Raw genomic sequence first — 16,069 nt, 5'->3', positions numbered from 1 at the left:
AGTAATACAACTATTGTGCTGCTCACTGTTCTGTTTTCCTTCACACCATACTCCCCAAACCATGTCTTTATATATAGTCCTGCTGAAACAAAAAAGTGCCTTTCCCAAACTGTTAGTGCAAGGTTGGAAGAGCACAATTGTCTTTCTAAAATGTCCTTGCTGTCACATTAGGTGGCCATAGATGGATCGAAATTCTGCCGGTTTAGCGGGAATCTGATGAATTTCAATCCATCTATCGCTAGGCTGGTTGTACTGAAGTCAATCAAAGGCAGCCTCCATATAACAGAGTACAGAGCAGGCTGTCTTGGGCACTGTCCCTGCCTGTCACCTTTGGGTGGTGCAGTCTTGTCATCCTCACCTGGTGCAGACCACTGATGCCATCTGAGTTGGTACTGGTGCTGTCATTGATCACTTTTCTGACTTTTCTCTCTACATGTCCCCCACCTCCAGCAGATCTTTCATTACAGGCGGCCAGGAACTCCGCCCCTCACTCAAATTGTACCACGTGTCCAGCATCTAATCTGCCCGGACTTCGCAATGCCAGATGCCTCCTCCGCCATTGCCAACGGGGTTCAATCTCTTCCTGGTTGGTGCAAGACCCTTCCCACTGGCGGAGCTGCCCCTTCTGCCTGCCCTGATCGAGCGCACGTTATGCTAATCTACACTTTGGCAGAGCAGTGATAGGTCAGTCGGATCTGAATGCCATTCTCTATCAGGATTCCACGGCACCCCTGACGACCTCAGGGAGCACCCCTGACGACCTCAGACAGCACCCCAGGGTCCCACGGCACCCCGGTTGAGAGAGGCAGCTGTAGAGTATCCACCCTTATTTGTGATAAAATTGTTCAATATCTTGAAATTTGTGCTTGGCTCAGTTGTTGCACTTCAGCGTTTGAAGACGTATTCCTAAATAAAGGTTACATGGCCCTGAAGGTGGGTCCAAAAACCAGCTGTGTCCCTTAGCTCTCCATCAGTGAGGTCATTCACTACAAACATATTTTGTTCAATGAGTTACATCATATATTTCATTTCAGAGAAAATATTCATCCTTGTCTTGCTAATCACTTATCGAGTTTGTAGTTTGCCAGAATTCTGACAATCTTGTTATTCTTTCCTTACTCAATAACTGTTTCTGTATGAGCGCTGCCTTTGTGTAGGTGGAGCGGAGATGAGAGATGGGTCCGACAGCTTGTAATAACTGAACCTCTGCCGGCGGTATGTTAGTTTGTAGAAAGCTTCTGTTGTTTTCTTTCGGGGTGTGTTGAGATCGCTGAGCAATAGTGAAATGGAGATTTGTTTGGGGGGTTAGGCATGAACTCCCCAGAGAAGTTTCCTGGCTATGATAATAATCCTCGCAGGATTACACATACTCATGCCTTACTATATACAAATGTGATGTGATGTTAAAGAAAAACTCCAGGCTAAAAGAAATGACAAGAAAAATATAGAACCAAATTATGAAGGGGTATATTATTATTATTATTATTATACAGTATTTATAAAGTGCCAATAGTTCGCTCAGCGCTGTACATTACAAAGAGGGACAGAACATGTGACAGAACAATACCAATACAATGCAAAACATGAGGGGATTGAGGGCCCTGCTCTTTCGAGCTTACAATCTAGGAGGGAGGGGATAGTGGTACAGGAGGAGATAGCTGTGGGGGATGGAGTGGTAGGAAGAGTGGAGGAGGTCGGCAAGTTAGCAGGGGGTGGGGTAGGCTTTCCTGAAGAGATGGGTTTTCAGGGTGCGCCTAAAGGAGAGGAGAGTAGGTGATAATCTGATGGGTTGGGGCAGGGAGTTCCAGATGATGGGTGACACCCTGGAGAAGTCCTGGAGGCGGGCATGGGAGGAGGAGACCAGGGAACTAGAGAGAAGGAGGTCTTGTGAGGAGCGGAGTGTGCGTGCTGGGCGGTACTTGGATATTAGGTCAGTGATGTAGTTCGGGGCGGTATGGTGGACAGCTTTGTATATGCAGGGCTTTTTGCCAGTGGGAACACGGGAACGCAGCTCTGGAAAATCCAGCACGCCCAGCACTGAATGTATGTAATGGCAAGGGGTGCTGGAGGGTCTATTGATGCTGGCTGCTGGGGGATCTATTGTAACTGGAGGGGATCTATTTTTAATGGTGGTCAATTGTTGCTGGAAGGGATCTAATATTGAGGGAAGATCTGTTGCTCCTGGGGCCCTGTTGTTGTTGGGGTGGTATTTTGTTGCGGGGGTCCAATGTTGCTGGGAGAATCCTACTCTTGCTGGCTGCAGGGGATTGATTTTACTGCTTTTCTTGTACTCATTGACAAATTCCATACAAAATGATACTTTGCTCTTTATTTTCTAAAATGAGCAGTACAGGGAGGTATGTAGAAGTAGGTACCAAGGGACGGTGCTCGGAGGTGGGTACGGGGGTAGAAACAAGGGGTGACTCAGAAGGGGGTCGTTCTTGCACCCATTTTTTGAGAAAAAAAGTCCTGGGTATATGTATATCCTTTTTTCACACAACTTTCACCCAGGATTCACATTTTTATCAAGTGGATCCAATTTAGAAAAAATGTGTGAATTTTGGGTACAAGCTGTGTGAATATATAAAAACCTTTATAAATGGACCCATTGTGCTTGCAATGATAGAGCATAATATAGACACCTAGATGTATTTATGTACTCTAAATGCCCTGAATTATTTATTAGGTATTTTGGAGTTGTGTTTGTGTGCCCTGAAAATAACATTATTCTCTGTTCACGCCTGTGCATTCTATGTGCGTTTTATGTTAAAAAGTCCCCTGCTTGCTGCATCTTTGATGAACTTTCTTTAAAACGTACAATTTATAGTTAAATAGTAATGTACCTAAAATGCAACACACCTAAAGTGCACCACACAGATGTGAACCGGGGCTTGGTGTAAGTTTTGACCAACAGCAATTTGCATGGGATAAATATCTGAATATATGCATTTTTAACTATTGTACAAATTCAGTGCAGACCTTTAATATTTGTATTTTAAATGTTTTGTCACCAGATACGCGATATTGTCACTCTCACCATATCATGAATGCTCTGGGGGAAAGTTTGTCAGTGACAAAACGCTGCGCGTCACTGGAGCATTGCCTGAACACGGGATGCAGAGACAGTGGGAAGCATGGCCACAAGGTACACCTTTAAAGCAATATATTCATTTTCCATTGACTGTAGGTATAGAAAAACATAGTTACATAGTCTAGCTGAAGAAAGACAAAAAGTCCATCCAGTTTGGCCAAAAAAAAAAAAAAGTTATAATCTTATACCCACAACTGATCCAGAGGAAGGCAAAAAACCAAGCATGATCCAATTTGCTCCTGCAGGGGATAAAATTCCCTCCTGATCCCCCGAAAGGCAATTGGATATTCCCTGGATCAACTTTACCTATAAATGTTAGTATCCAGTTATATTCTGTGTTATCTAGGAAACAATCCAGGCCTTTTTTAAAGCAATCCACTGAGCTGGCCAGAACCAACTCTTGAGGGAGTCTATTCCATATTTTCACAGCTCTTACTGTGAAGAAACCTTTCCGTATTTGGAGATTAAATTTCTTTTCCTCCAGACGTAAAGAGTGCCCCCTTGTCCTCTGTGATGACCTCAGGGTGAATAACTCTACACCGAGTTCACTATATGAACCACTGATGTATTTATACATGTTGATCATATCCCCCCTTATGTATTATACCTGGTGATCATATCCCCCCTTATGTATTATACCTGGTGATCATATCCCCCCTTAATCTCCTCTTCTCAAGAGAGAATAAATTCAGTTTCTCTAATCTTTCCTCATAGCTGAGCTCCTCCATGCCTCTTATCAGTTTGAGAAGAAAAAAGTCCTGATCGCCGTACACCAAACAAACACGACTGTCCTTCAGGTATTAACAGCCTCAGCCTGGCTCCGTCCAGGCCATGCTCCAACGCATTTCGCCCTACCCACAGGCCTTAGTCATGACCCATCGGGGTGCGTGGGGTGCACTGCCTAGGCATGCTAGGGCATCATTCAGAATGAATAGTGCTGCATTATATTGTAAACCCCTATACAGCAGCACTTAGACTGAGAGAGGAAGGGGTATCCTGCATTCACGTGACAAGGAAAGTGCTGACAGGAGGAGAAATCAGAGAGATTACCTCATCAGTGCTCCTACAAGATCTAGTGCTGGGGCGGGAGGTGACCTAGCAGCATTCTTCTAACTTCAGCAGTGAAAATGCAGGTCGCTGGGGCTTACTGTGCTCTGTGGAGGGGCTGTGTCTATCTCAGGACTGGATGGATGGAAATTCAAATCCTTTAGCAGGAAAAACACATCTGGTGCATTCACTTTTTATCAGTGTGTTTTGCTGCTTGGAGTTCAATTTCAATTTTAGAAGAACCATCAGGATGGATGTTTTCTGCTGTAGCTGGGGCTCCCATCCCACGCGGGGAGCTTCCATGCCCTGTCCAATAGAGTGTGCTCATCACTCCTATGCAGCATCGTCTACCAGCCCCACAGCTAGTTTTTTGCCTGGAAGTGGGGCATCGGTAGATTCAATGCTGCATGGATGCCCTGAGCGGTTTGAAATAGCTACTAAAAATTCACAAGTATGTATAAAACTGCTTTTACTTTCACAGAAAATGTGATCATTAACATTCAATGTAATTTTGCGGAAGGTTGGCACAATGGTTAGACAGCTAGCATTGTCAGAAGGAGAAGACCGCAATGGCAGCCTACCTATTTTTCTCATAACAATGTTTTTTATTATGTGTATTATACCTTGTATTGTGGTATAGTGTTGGCTGCTACAAATTTATTCCTTAGACCAAGGGATTTTTTTCTCAAAGGTGCACCACTTGTCTTTGAGTTGCTGACTACCCACCTCTGAGCATTGTCTCTTGTATTTGCCCCCTAACCCACCTCCCAGTATCGCCCCTTTAGAGAAAACAGAATCCACTATCATTTTGTGGTGCTAAGTAATTTTGTATGAACTTTATTAATGATAGCAAAAAAGGAAGCAAAATAGAGTCCCTACAGCCCGCAACAATAGAACCTCCCCAGCAACAAAATATCCCCCCACCCAGAAACAATAGATCCCCTATGAGTATTATTAGATCCACTGCAGAAACAATAGATCCTTACCAGCAACAGTAGGTCCCCCCCATCAGCAACATAAGACTACTCCCTACAACAGTGGATTCCTCCAGCTACACTACAAACCCCCTTCCCCAGCAACAGTAGATACCCCAGTAGCCAGCATCAATAGACCCTCCAGCACACCCAACACATAGATTCAGTGCTGGAGGTGCCGGAACTGCATCCCCCTGATAAAAAGCCCTGCTTAGACCCATGCACAGATTGCAATCCCATATATTATATTTATACTGTCTTTGCCTGACTAAAACCTCTTCCTGAGCCATCCATTAAAGGATGAGTCTCTGTGAAAAGTCATTCTCTTGTGTTTTTAAATGTCAGCCTGAGCTACTGGGCTCTGCAAATACCAGACAATTTACAACCAAGGAGTAAAAGAGACAGAAGAAAACATGCAAAAGGAGCCTACAGCTCCACCTTCTGGCTGGATAAAAGATTATATCATTTTCATACACAGCATTTCATATTCACCAGTTTAAAAAGAAAAAATGTTTTTTACATTTGTATTTTTAAGTCCTGCGCATCATGTACAAAAAAAATTTAAGGGGAAAAAAATAATATAATATAACCTTCTCTTTTGTTCTTGCAGGCATGCACATCATGCTGTGAAGGAAATATCTGTAACATTGCTCTGCCCAGGAACGAGACAGACGCCATCTTCTCCACCACATCCCCTCTCAATGGCTCCCAGAGACATTTCACACAAGGCCTTGGCCTCCTTCTGTGCCTTCTATACTGTTCCTGGCTATTCCTGACATAGAACTGTCAAGGACGGCAGCAAGACTGGCCTCTTACGTGTACCATGTACATAGGATCTATTTATAATTGGAATGGATGCTGTATATTTTGTATATTGTTATTTTTATATGTTCAGTGGATTCTTCAGTCAGAACAATTTTTTATAAATAGTATAATTAATTTTATGTGGGGGCCTTGTGAGAGCAGAACCTTTACTAACATATGAGACAGGCTATGTTCTTGGCCAATTAAATAGGTTCTTAGTATGTGAAACTGTGCAGATCTGCATCCAAGAAAAAAAAACATTAAGGAGAGCTCCAGCAGAAGAGAGAATGGTCATACAATTGCTGCTTATCCATGTCTGCAGGTTTTTTTTTCTTAGCTTAGATAAGGCTGTTTTCTACCACAAGCCTAGTTCCTGGTGCATTGGCATCTAGACTCCATTTATATAGTGCTTTCTGTATCACAGCTGGCTTTGGATGTAATTGGTTTCCTAATTGTTATTCCTGCCTATGAATGCAAGTCCCATATACACGATTGTATTTAATTAGCTTTAAATGCACTTTCCTGGATGTATCATTCAGTTATGATTAATGCAAGTTAAGGAGTATGTAACCCACGACAATGAACGTCTCCTATTGTCTCCCTCTGGGCCTTTTAAATATATCATTGAAAGTGTTTTGTGAAAAAAAAGTACCTGTTGATCCTGCCAGAAATCTTGTCAGCTGATAACGTCCTGTACAGGCTTGCTGCACTGTTATCAGTTACAATATTCCTAGAAATCTCTGTGGACTACAGAACACCACCCACCATGTTTTTGGAGAGGGGGAGGTGTTCTCTAGTCATAAGACACTTCCTTTCCTACGATGACATTGCTGCTTCTCTTTAGATGCAGTAAATTGATATAGGAAATAGGAGGGGAAATGTGTTACTGGAAGGATCAACATGTGACAATAAAGGAACAAAAACCTGATAAAAGAAAACTAATGCAGCAGCCACATCTAAGGATTTGTATTACGTTATTGTTGTTGCGTTGATATACATTTATATGATATACATTTTACATGATATACATAAATGCATACAGTGTACTATACTGACAATAAAGGGGAACTATACTCACCTTGGCTCCAGCGCTGCGGCGTCCTGGAACCCTCCACTGGAGGCTGATGTTTTTGAGTAGCCGGCTTCCAGGTATTGATCGTCAGCTGCTTTTATTGGCCAGGCCAATATGATGTCACTCCCATGCATGCGCAAGAGTGCAGTCGGCTTTCACATTGCCATATTTCTACAGTGAGCTGAGCATGCGCAGCTCACTGTACAGGGGCAGACAGGCATGTAGTTAACTTTAATTCAGAAAAGACACAGCATATCTCTTCTGCATTAACAATCCTGCCTGTTCTCCCCCTTTTTTTTTAATATGCACCATAAATTTCCACTTTAAAAACAGAAATTAATAACTTCTGAAATATTGTGTTGCAAGAACAGTCTCGTTTCTAATGCACTTGTTCCCTAAAGGTCTGCTTGCAACATGAGGATTTCTCTTTTATCTCAGGACAACCCTGCTAAGCGAAAAAAATGAATGCAACAACTTGAATATTGAAACAACTAAAAAAAAAAATGCTGGAGGGGTTTTAAACTTTAATTACATTTTTCGAAAAGTGCACGATGCTTTGTAAGCTGAGCTAAAAATGGAAATATGGGAGCTTGATAATATAATGTACATTGCCTACACCTCTTGTAAAGCACCCAAGGAAATAAATGATCTATTCTTTGGTGATTAGTTTGGCTTCATCAGATCTGTTCTGATTTAGTTCCTCTTGGAAAAGCCAAATTGACATCTCACAGCTTTAGTCATTTATCACTGTATGTTGTAGTTTTTTACTTGTAAATGTCTTGAAATATGTTTTTCTCTTAGTGGAAATATACTTCCTGCTCTCACGCACCAGTGCTCTGTGCTGGCCTAGCTGATTAAGATCCGCCATCACAAGTATCTTCACACACAGACTGTGTTCTTGCAAAGGGAGGCGTGTCTGACCAGGGGAACGAGAGGGGGCGTGTCTGACCAGGGGAACAGAAAGGAGGCGTGTCTGACCAGGGGAATGGGAGGGGGCGTGTCCCCTTTTCCCATCAGTGCCCTACTTACTACCTTAGCAGCATGACAGAAGGTGGGAGACATAGCAGGTATAGACGGGGAAGCCCCCTTCCAACCTTTCCTGAATGCTGGGGGTAGCCCTGCATGTCACCTGCCCTTGATCTGTTACATGCATTGCCATGTTGTGGGCGGGTCAGCTGCCAGCACCATCGCAATGAATGATGGCGTGCCTACTGGCCCTAGAGCTTCATTGGTTGTTCCTGTGCCGGCGTTCGGCCCATCTGCACCATGGCAATACATGATACTAAGTCAGGGAAAACTTCATTCTGTGTATGCGGCACCTTGGGGGAACCTAAACAACACCCCAGGGTGCTGCGGCACCCCAGTTGAAATATAAGCCACCAACTCCTCCTGTATGGCTGTAGCCTAAAGTTAACCATGCTCAATGTTCTTCAATCGATCTCCCCATCCATGCTAACAACATTGATGGAGGGATCTCCACTGCTGGCTATTGTATGTACTTGCGGCTGACTGAATACAGCAATGCCGCTGAAAGATTACTTTTTTGGATTAGAGTTCTGGCCAGGGTAGGGTTAAGGTAGGGCTAAGGTTAGGAAGCATGGCTGCAAAGGTCAGGAGTTTGGCCCCCACTCCCTCCATCTATGTGTTCGGACACTTCATGCGCTACGTGCGCTCACCAATTAAAGACCAAGTATTTGGACGCTTTCTATGCTCACCAGTTGGCTACTAAGTGTTCGCACATTTTAAATTGACTTTTGGTGCGCCAGGTGGTGCTTGCACGGCTATCTGGGACTCATATTTCCTGCCGAACTAGCCAAAATGTAATCCATTTATGGCCAGCTTGAGTCCCCATTTCTGGCTATGTAGGACTGACACAATGACAGCTCACCTGCCAGAATATAAGAAGCCTTCATGTACAGGCTGTCCAACCAGGAGTTTCAAATCAATGGAAGCAAGAAACTAATAAGGATTGGCACTCTGGGAGAATCTTCTCATAAAATGCTGTTTAAAACACCCAACACCACTGATGTGTCCTGAGTCATAGCCTGCCACGCTCACCTCCCATGCAAGCTCGGAATTGATTGAACTGTTTGACATTTTCTATGTTTTGCACGTTCTTCTGTGACAAACAAGGTGAAGTCATCAATTATTTCTTCATTTAGGAAGGTTTGCAGGTTTTGAATGAACCATCTTCCGCATGGAACACCTATATTATAGCCTAATATTGTGTACTGTTGTGACAACGGCTCTTTTTTTTTTTCTCCACTATTAAGGTGTGTTTCCAGCTTTGGCAGCCAGATTAAGATCACACCTACTTTTATATTTCTTACATGTTCCCATTCACATAGCATAACGTTAAACAAATATTTTAAAAATGCTTCTTACCTTTTTACTTGCCTTTTTATTCTGAAAACTCCCAATCCCCAAAAAATCCTACTTAGCTTTCAGCTTCTATGCAATGTTAAGGAGGGGACTTGGAAGTTATGTTCACCATAAATAGCCATCTGTACTGTGCTGCCAGATCTCAATAACAGTTGTAAACTACTGTAGACTTGCACATTATATGTCGTACTAAAGGGTTAAAGATCTCAAGGCTTGAGTGGCACATTGTACGCTAATGCACTTTTAGTCCAATCTGTCCCTAATAAGCACACTGCAAGTTGTTATGGACAAAACAAGCTGCCTATAAAGTTTTGTATATTAATTGACTCCTAAGAAACCACTAGAAAGGTAAAGAATATTTTTTTAAATTATTTTTTAGGCAAGCTGTGTGAATGGTAACACATAAATATATAATGGGGGTTTTGCAAAAGTGGAAATACACTTTAAAGGGCAAGTTCACCTTCTGGAACATGTTACAAGTTCCATTCATATTTAGGGTGGAACATGTAACATTTTCCAGCTCCTGCCTCCCCTCCCCCCTCCCTGTGACAGCAGTCGGGGAGGATCTTCTCCCAACATACGCTGTCACAATTCAAACAAAATGCGGCAATATGGGGCTCCGCCCACATGGTTGCGTCATTCATTCAGTTTCCTATGAAATAATGCCTACAAGTAGGGTTGCCACCTTATCCCTTTAAAATCAAACACATATTAATTATGCAGCTTCTGTGGCTGCTTAAGATGGTAATTAAACTCAGTGCCTTATCTGCAATAAATTAGCCCCAGAACCTGTGTAATTAATATGTGTTTGATTTTAAAGGGATGAGGTGGCAACTCAACTACAAGTACTATCGGCCATTGTGGCTGACGGCGTGTAGTTCTGTCGCTGGTGTGCGCTCTTGTAGTCCATTGATCTTCCTGCCTACCAGTACAAGGCATGGGCAGACAGCTTACTGAGTGTCTTCAGGATCTAGGAAGGGTGCAATGCCTTTTCTGTAATATTAAAAAAAATATGAAAAAAATGCACATTTTTTTACCTGCAAAATAATGTGCATTTATTATTTTTTTGTAAAAAGTAAACTTCTCCTTTAAGGCCTCATTCACAGGTGACTGATTGGAAGCTTTACCAGAAGAGCTCCCATGGTTGACACTAAGATTTCAATCCTATTCAGTGATGCCCATTCACACCTGAACATAATATCACTCGAAGCTTGTAGGCTGAAATTGTTCATGAGCGTCTTCTGGAGCACAGTCACATGTTTTGACCCTAATAGACTTAAATGGGTGCACCTGAATAAATGCACATATTTTGGGTGTTGACTTGCTCTTTTGTTGGCTAAAAATGTAAAGAAAAAGAAAAACACCCAGGCTTGAAATGCACTCAAAAACACCTGTACAAGCACTAAAAAAACCAGCCAAAGACGCTCCGCTGAAGTGTGAATGGGGCCTGACTTATGGCACGTGTGCTGTCTCCCACGGATCATTTGTCATCAGGGGAGGCTCCTAGACACAAGTCATACTTCTCATGGATCTGCAAAAAGAATTTAATATGGCTAACTCATATTTTACAGACCATTGTTTTTCAAGGGCTCCTTCACGCCCTTTCATGCATTAATGCACAAAAATAAAAAACCTGCACTATTTTAGTAGCGTAGCACCATGTTATGGTACTGAACAGCACAGGTGTGTTTGTTGTTATGGTATATCTGCTTTGGGAGCCATTCAAAAGAAGTGTCACCTACTGCATACCACACAGTACCATGCACTGCGGTGATGTGCTTTAAAAATGCAGGTTTCACCATGTGTTCTCACCAGGGCAGAGGGGTAGGGACAGCCTATAAGTAAATCATGTATAGCTATGAAATATAATTGCTCCTAAATTTTGTCAAACCACTTTAAATATTATTAAATACTTGGCGATCCTGCCTTCTGCAGGGTGACAACATTATCTATCTTGAATTGAATTCACTGCAGTGTTGTCACCCTGCGTAGCTGCATCCTAACGTGGAGGAAAGATTTCAGTGGTGTTGTCCTTCTTGGCAATCAAAGCAGGACTATTGTCTGCTGAAGCAGGGAGGAAGGATCCTAGATGGTGCTCTGTGTCAGAGCCAAGCTCTGGTGAAAAGAAGACCTCAGGGACTCCCTTGATGCCACCATGGGTCCTCCTGGAGGGAGGCAAGTAAAAAAAAAAAAATATTGGCAGGGAATGCAGCTACAGATAGGGGAGGGGGGGCTCATAACATTTTCAAAAGAGAAACTTTGAGGGCCCATTCACTCTTGCGCAATGGCATGGCAATGCACCACTCATAGAACATTCTCACTGGTACAGCAAAGCCCAAAGCACTGCACCACGTATATACATGTGTTTTGGTGTGCTGCATTTTTAAAAAAGGGTCATGTATGTTTTTGTTCATTTTTAAATGGTGTGTTAGAAGCCTATTAAGGAATGGGTGGTCTTAACATAATGAATTCCAAAATGCGCATTGCATTAACACAACGCTGAAGTGCGATTGGTCGTTTGCAATCATTCATACACTATTCAAGCTGACAGTCAAACAATCATCATATCCTCTGCTTCCCATCTAAAGTCTGTGGGTATTTTTATTCTTTGATGGCTGCTTGTAGCATTTATGTACTTAATATTTTTAACTCATTAACCAGATTAATGAACCTTCCTAGTTACACAGCTCAGTGATGCGACTGGAAGATCGCTCATTTTCTGCAGGCAGCTCTAAACATCACCTAATTGATCCTGGCTCTGGTTAAAGGGGGAATAAACAGAACTTGTTACTTATCTAATGTATTATCTTTGGGTGGACACTGGGCGTGAAGAATTAAAAATACTTACATCTCTCGGAGACTCCATTGGAGACCTCTGCAGTGATTTGTGTGTCTGTTCCCAAGTTAAAGCGAAACGACAGATCAATATTTTAAGTCAGAAAAGTATTTTCCTAAAAATCTTTATCCCTGGCTATTAGCAACTTTTTTTTGTTAGCATTGTTGTACACTGACTGCTACGCATACGTGGCAACAAATTAAGAAACAGACATGCACTTTTTTAATGTGAGACACAGCATGTGGGTGTGTTTTAGGCTTCTGTGGTTGTGTGTTGGGGTGACATTCTAAGGCTTTTTTCACATGGGCAGCCGGAGGGCAGTAAAAACAGACAGCTGTGCGGTTTTTATAATGCCCCCCCAGTCATCTACATAAAGTCTAAAATACAACCAGAGGGGGCTGTTCACATGCTGCAACTTTAACGTGGCATGCTGAGCTGACAAGTGTCAGACTCACCTGTCAGTGGGGCTGCACCACATATATGAGCCAAACGTTTGGCTCTCATTTGTGGTGCAATTTAAAAAAAACAAAAACAATAAAACGGGCATTCAGGAAGCCGTAGGATCACATACTGAACGCCTGACAGTTGCTGTTAAGCCGCACTTTGAAAAGTGAACCATAACTGATTGTTTTTCAGAGCATAGACTGGTGTGAACCTAGCCTAAATGAATGACGCCACAATACACTCCACAAAGTGCCATGCAGTACGGTAATAGGTGGAGATTTTTTTAACCTCCATGACACCACAAGGCAATATTCCGTTACATCGGCCCTTACATAGTATAATTCTTGGCAAATCTAAAGACGTTTATACAATTAGATTGTAATGTGTGTGGTCTGCTCAAGATGTCAGCTGGTAAGTACAACATTCACTGGGCATTCACCCAATACTAGGAGTTACAAGTTGCAATGTTTTCAGTGGCAATCAACCAATTTTTGTAAGCAGTATTAAACCCCAAAGCAAATATTAATTATATTGGAGCTTACCAATTCTTAGATGTAATGGCTGCATTAGTTTTCTTTTTTAAGCATTCTTTCTTTTATTTTCTCTTGGTGATTTGGCCAGTAAGTCTGTTAGTTTTTAAAAGAACAAGCTCTCTTCCAGATGTATCAGTTTACAGGGTTGAGACAAACCATTTACCACTGACAGGGGTGCTTACAATGACCAACTTCCATTTATTCATCTAAAAGCTTTATCCCAAAAAGAAAAAAAAAAAGTTTGCTGTAACTGGTTATAAAGTGTTAGCTGGAGTTTGGCTTCAATTTGTTAGTGTATCTAAATCTGCTAATACATCTAACATTCCCCGCCATCGCAAACTGACAATTCTGCTGTCCAAAGGTGCCCCCTGTGCTCCTTCATCCAGAGTGGGGGCGCTCTAATACAGGAGATGTGCTACTGGCCAGATCAGGTGAAAACAGAAGGAAAAAAGTCTAAAAAAATGAATGCAGCCACCACATCTAATGATTGGCAAGCTGTAATATATTACATTTTTGGCTTTGGGTTTAATACCGCTTTATTAAAATGTGTTACAAGAAGAAGAGACCGATGATTTAGTACTGGCTTCAGTAATGCAGACATTTCTAATTCTGTGCTTGATGTATTGTTTCTTAATGTATCTTATTTCACCAATATGTGTAATTAAATGGATTGTGCCAGGAATACAATGCAGATTTATAAACTGTAATACAGTTATATTATTCCTTTGATGTACAAATATATTTATTTGTTTAAACATGTATATATTGTAAAGCTTTGTATTTTTGTTACATGTCCTATATATAAATATATATAAACTAGCTGCTGCAATGTAATATATAGAATAAACAGTCTTCCAAATTTAAAAAAAAACACTTTTTAAAGTATTTTTTTTTATTTACATGTGAATGTGCACTTGCCAGGTGCCTCCAATCATATCTTTAAAGCGAAAAGAAACTCTTTTGATTAACATTTACTCTGCTAGCAATATTAAATAGATAGGAATATATATTATATTTACATTTTAATTTACATTTTAATTTTACATTTCTTCAGTTGCTTCCTGGTTTCTAGCCTAGGCCAAAATGATACATCCAGGGAGTCTTCATGGGCATTTTTTTTTCCCTTTCATTTGGAGGAGGGGCCTTCTCAGCTAAGCACACCCTCCTGCCTGCATGCCTGAGCTATGGGCAAATGGATTCCAGGAAGTAACTGTTACATGAATCATTTGCTCTTATTTTATTGGCGACAGCTAGTAATGCTGGGGGGTTGTTTTTCTAAGTGATTTCTCAGAAAAAGAAAAAAAAGCCTTGAAGCACGGATGGATGGGGAAGTTTGCATTAAATATTAAACATTAATTTTTTTTATTTTGCTTATGAAATAAACAGCGTTTTTACTTTGTGGTGCCAGATACAGTTTAGTTCCGCTTTAAGGGTCCATGTTGACAGTCTTTTTTTTTTTTTTTTTTCCCCAATGCAGGGTTTGCAGAGAAAAGGCTGTTATATGTGCTTTTGCAAAAAAAAAATGTGCATTTATTATTTTTTTTTGCAGGAGAATGGAAAGCATTGCAGCCATGATCAGTGGATCTGAGGTGCAATGTCCGGCTTCTGCAAACAGGACCTACAGCTTTCAGCCCATGCCTGCATACAGCTGTCAGTTTGAAGGCTGCAAGTCTTGTGAATGAACTATGAGGGTGCTCATCAGCGCTCTTGCAGCTCATTCATAATTACAAGCCATCTGCTGCAGTGGATGATGGTACTTGTAGTTCATCATTCACAGGAAACTGTGAAGGAATGATGTGGCCATGTGGGTGGAACCCTGCACCACACTGTTTTTGAATGGTGACCGCAGGAACGGGAAGAAGATCCCCAGCCCACTGTCATACTGAGGCTAGGTTCACATACATGTGTTTTCCCTGCAGCTGTGTTTGCTCATGCACAGCAGCCTGTTCATTTGAATGGGCTACTGTAGCCACTGAAAAAGCAGGGAAAAGGACCCTGTGCCTCTGCAGAAAACGCAGCCGCAGGCATAGTACAGTTTGATTTCAAGTGCAAGGGGGTGCCTTTAGGATCAATGGTACCCCAATGCATCTCCTGAGAAGCAGTGCGTTTTTCTCTGAGTGTGGTTACGGGTGCAGAAACAGGTACGATCATGTAGTGGCATCCACCCGCACAAGTGTGAACCTAGCTTGAGGTGGGAATCGGGGAGAGGCAGCAGGAGATGTATATGTAACATGTTCCTTTTAAAGTGTTACTATATCTGGTCTCCCGCAGTACACAGAACATGGAAATGCAATTATTTTAGTAAATATTAACTGCTAAATACCTTTTCTCATCAGCAGTTAGAGCAGTCTTGTGACATCTGTCAGTGTCCAGTAGAGCACTGGTTAAAGCTTGTAGGAGTTTTCATTGTCCTGTGATTGTCCTATGAGGCTGCATGACCCCTGGCCCTCTGTCTGGAGAGTGCTGATTGGCCCTGTGCTGATCACAAAGAAAGAAAAAAACTCTCTAGCAATACACACCAAACTGAGCATGTGCAGAGTGACTCCTAGAGCTCTGTACTATCATCAGATTGATTGGGGACAGTAGAAGAGGAGGATCAGAGAAGACAGGCTCAAACAGCCTTTTAACATGGATTAACCCCTTAGGTGCAGCAGTGAGTATAACAAGCATGCTTTACTGCATATACAGACTGATTTTACAGTTGTGGGCAGGGGTGGACTGACAACTCATGGGGCCCCTGTGTCCTTGCCCAAACTCAAAAAATCCTATGAAAAAGGTACCAGGGGCATCTCATGGGGCCCCCTACTGACCCCAGGCCCTCAGGCAGTGCCCGAGTTTCCAAATGGTCAGTCCGCCCCTGGTTGTGGGTTTAGTAACACTTTAATG

At 42.2% G+C, this 16,069-nt stretch overlaps 1 protein-coding gene across 1 annotated transcript in view; it reads left to right on the top strand.

Annotated features, from left to right (window-relative positions):
• LYPD6 (LY6/PLAUR domain containing 6) overlaps positions 1 to 14,153 on the top strand; it is a 104,250-nt gene extending 90,097 nt beyond the window's left edge. Inside the window, exons 5-6 of the mRNA XM_089689368.1 lie at positions 3,015 to 3,145; positions 5,723 to 14,153. Of these exons, the coding sequence (XP_089545494.1) occupies positions 3,015 to 3,145; positions 5,723 to 5,893 (302 nt within the window). The 3' untranslated portion in view covers positions 5,894 to 14,153. The remainder of the gene's footprint in view (positions 1 to 3,014; positions 3,146 to 5,722) is intronic.
• The last annotated feature ends 1,916 nt before the right edge of the window (positions 14,154 to 16,069 follow it).

The sequence above is a fragment of the Staurois parvus genome, unplaced genomic scaffold (genome assembly GCF_062004578.1).
Source record: "Staurois parvus isolate SC_StPar_1 unplaced genomic scaffold, SC_StPar_1.0 ptg000471l, whole genome shotgun sequence".
In the NCBI taxonomy this organism is placed as follows: domain Eukaryota; kingdom Metazoa; phylum Chordata; class Amphibia; order Anura; family Ranidae; genus Staurois; species Staurois parvus.
The sequence above is the reverse complement of the archived record's forward strand: the minus strand, read 5'-3'. Positions and strand labels throughout refer to the sequence as shown.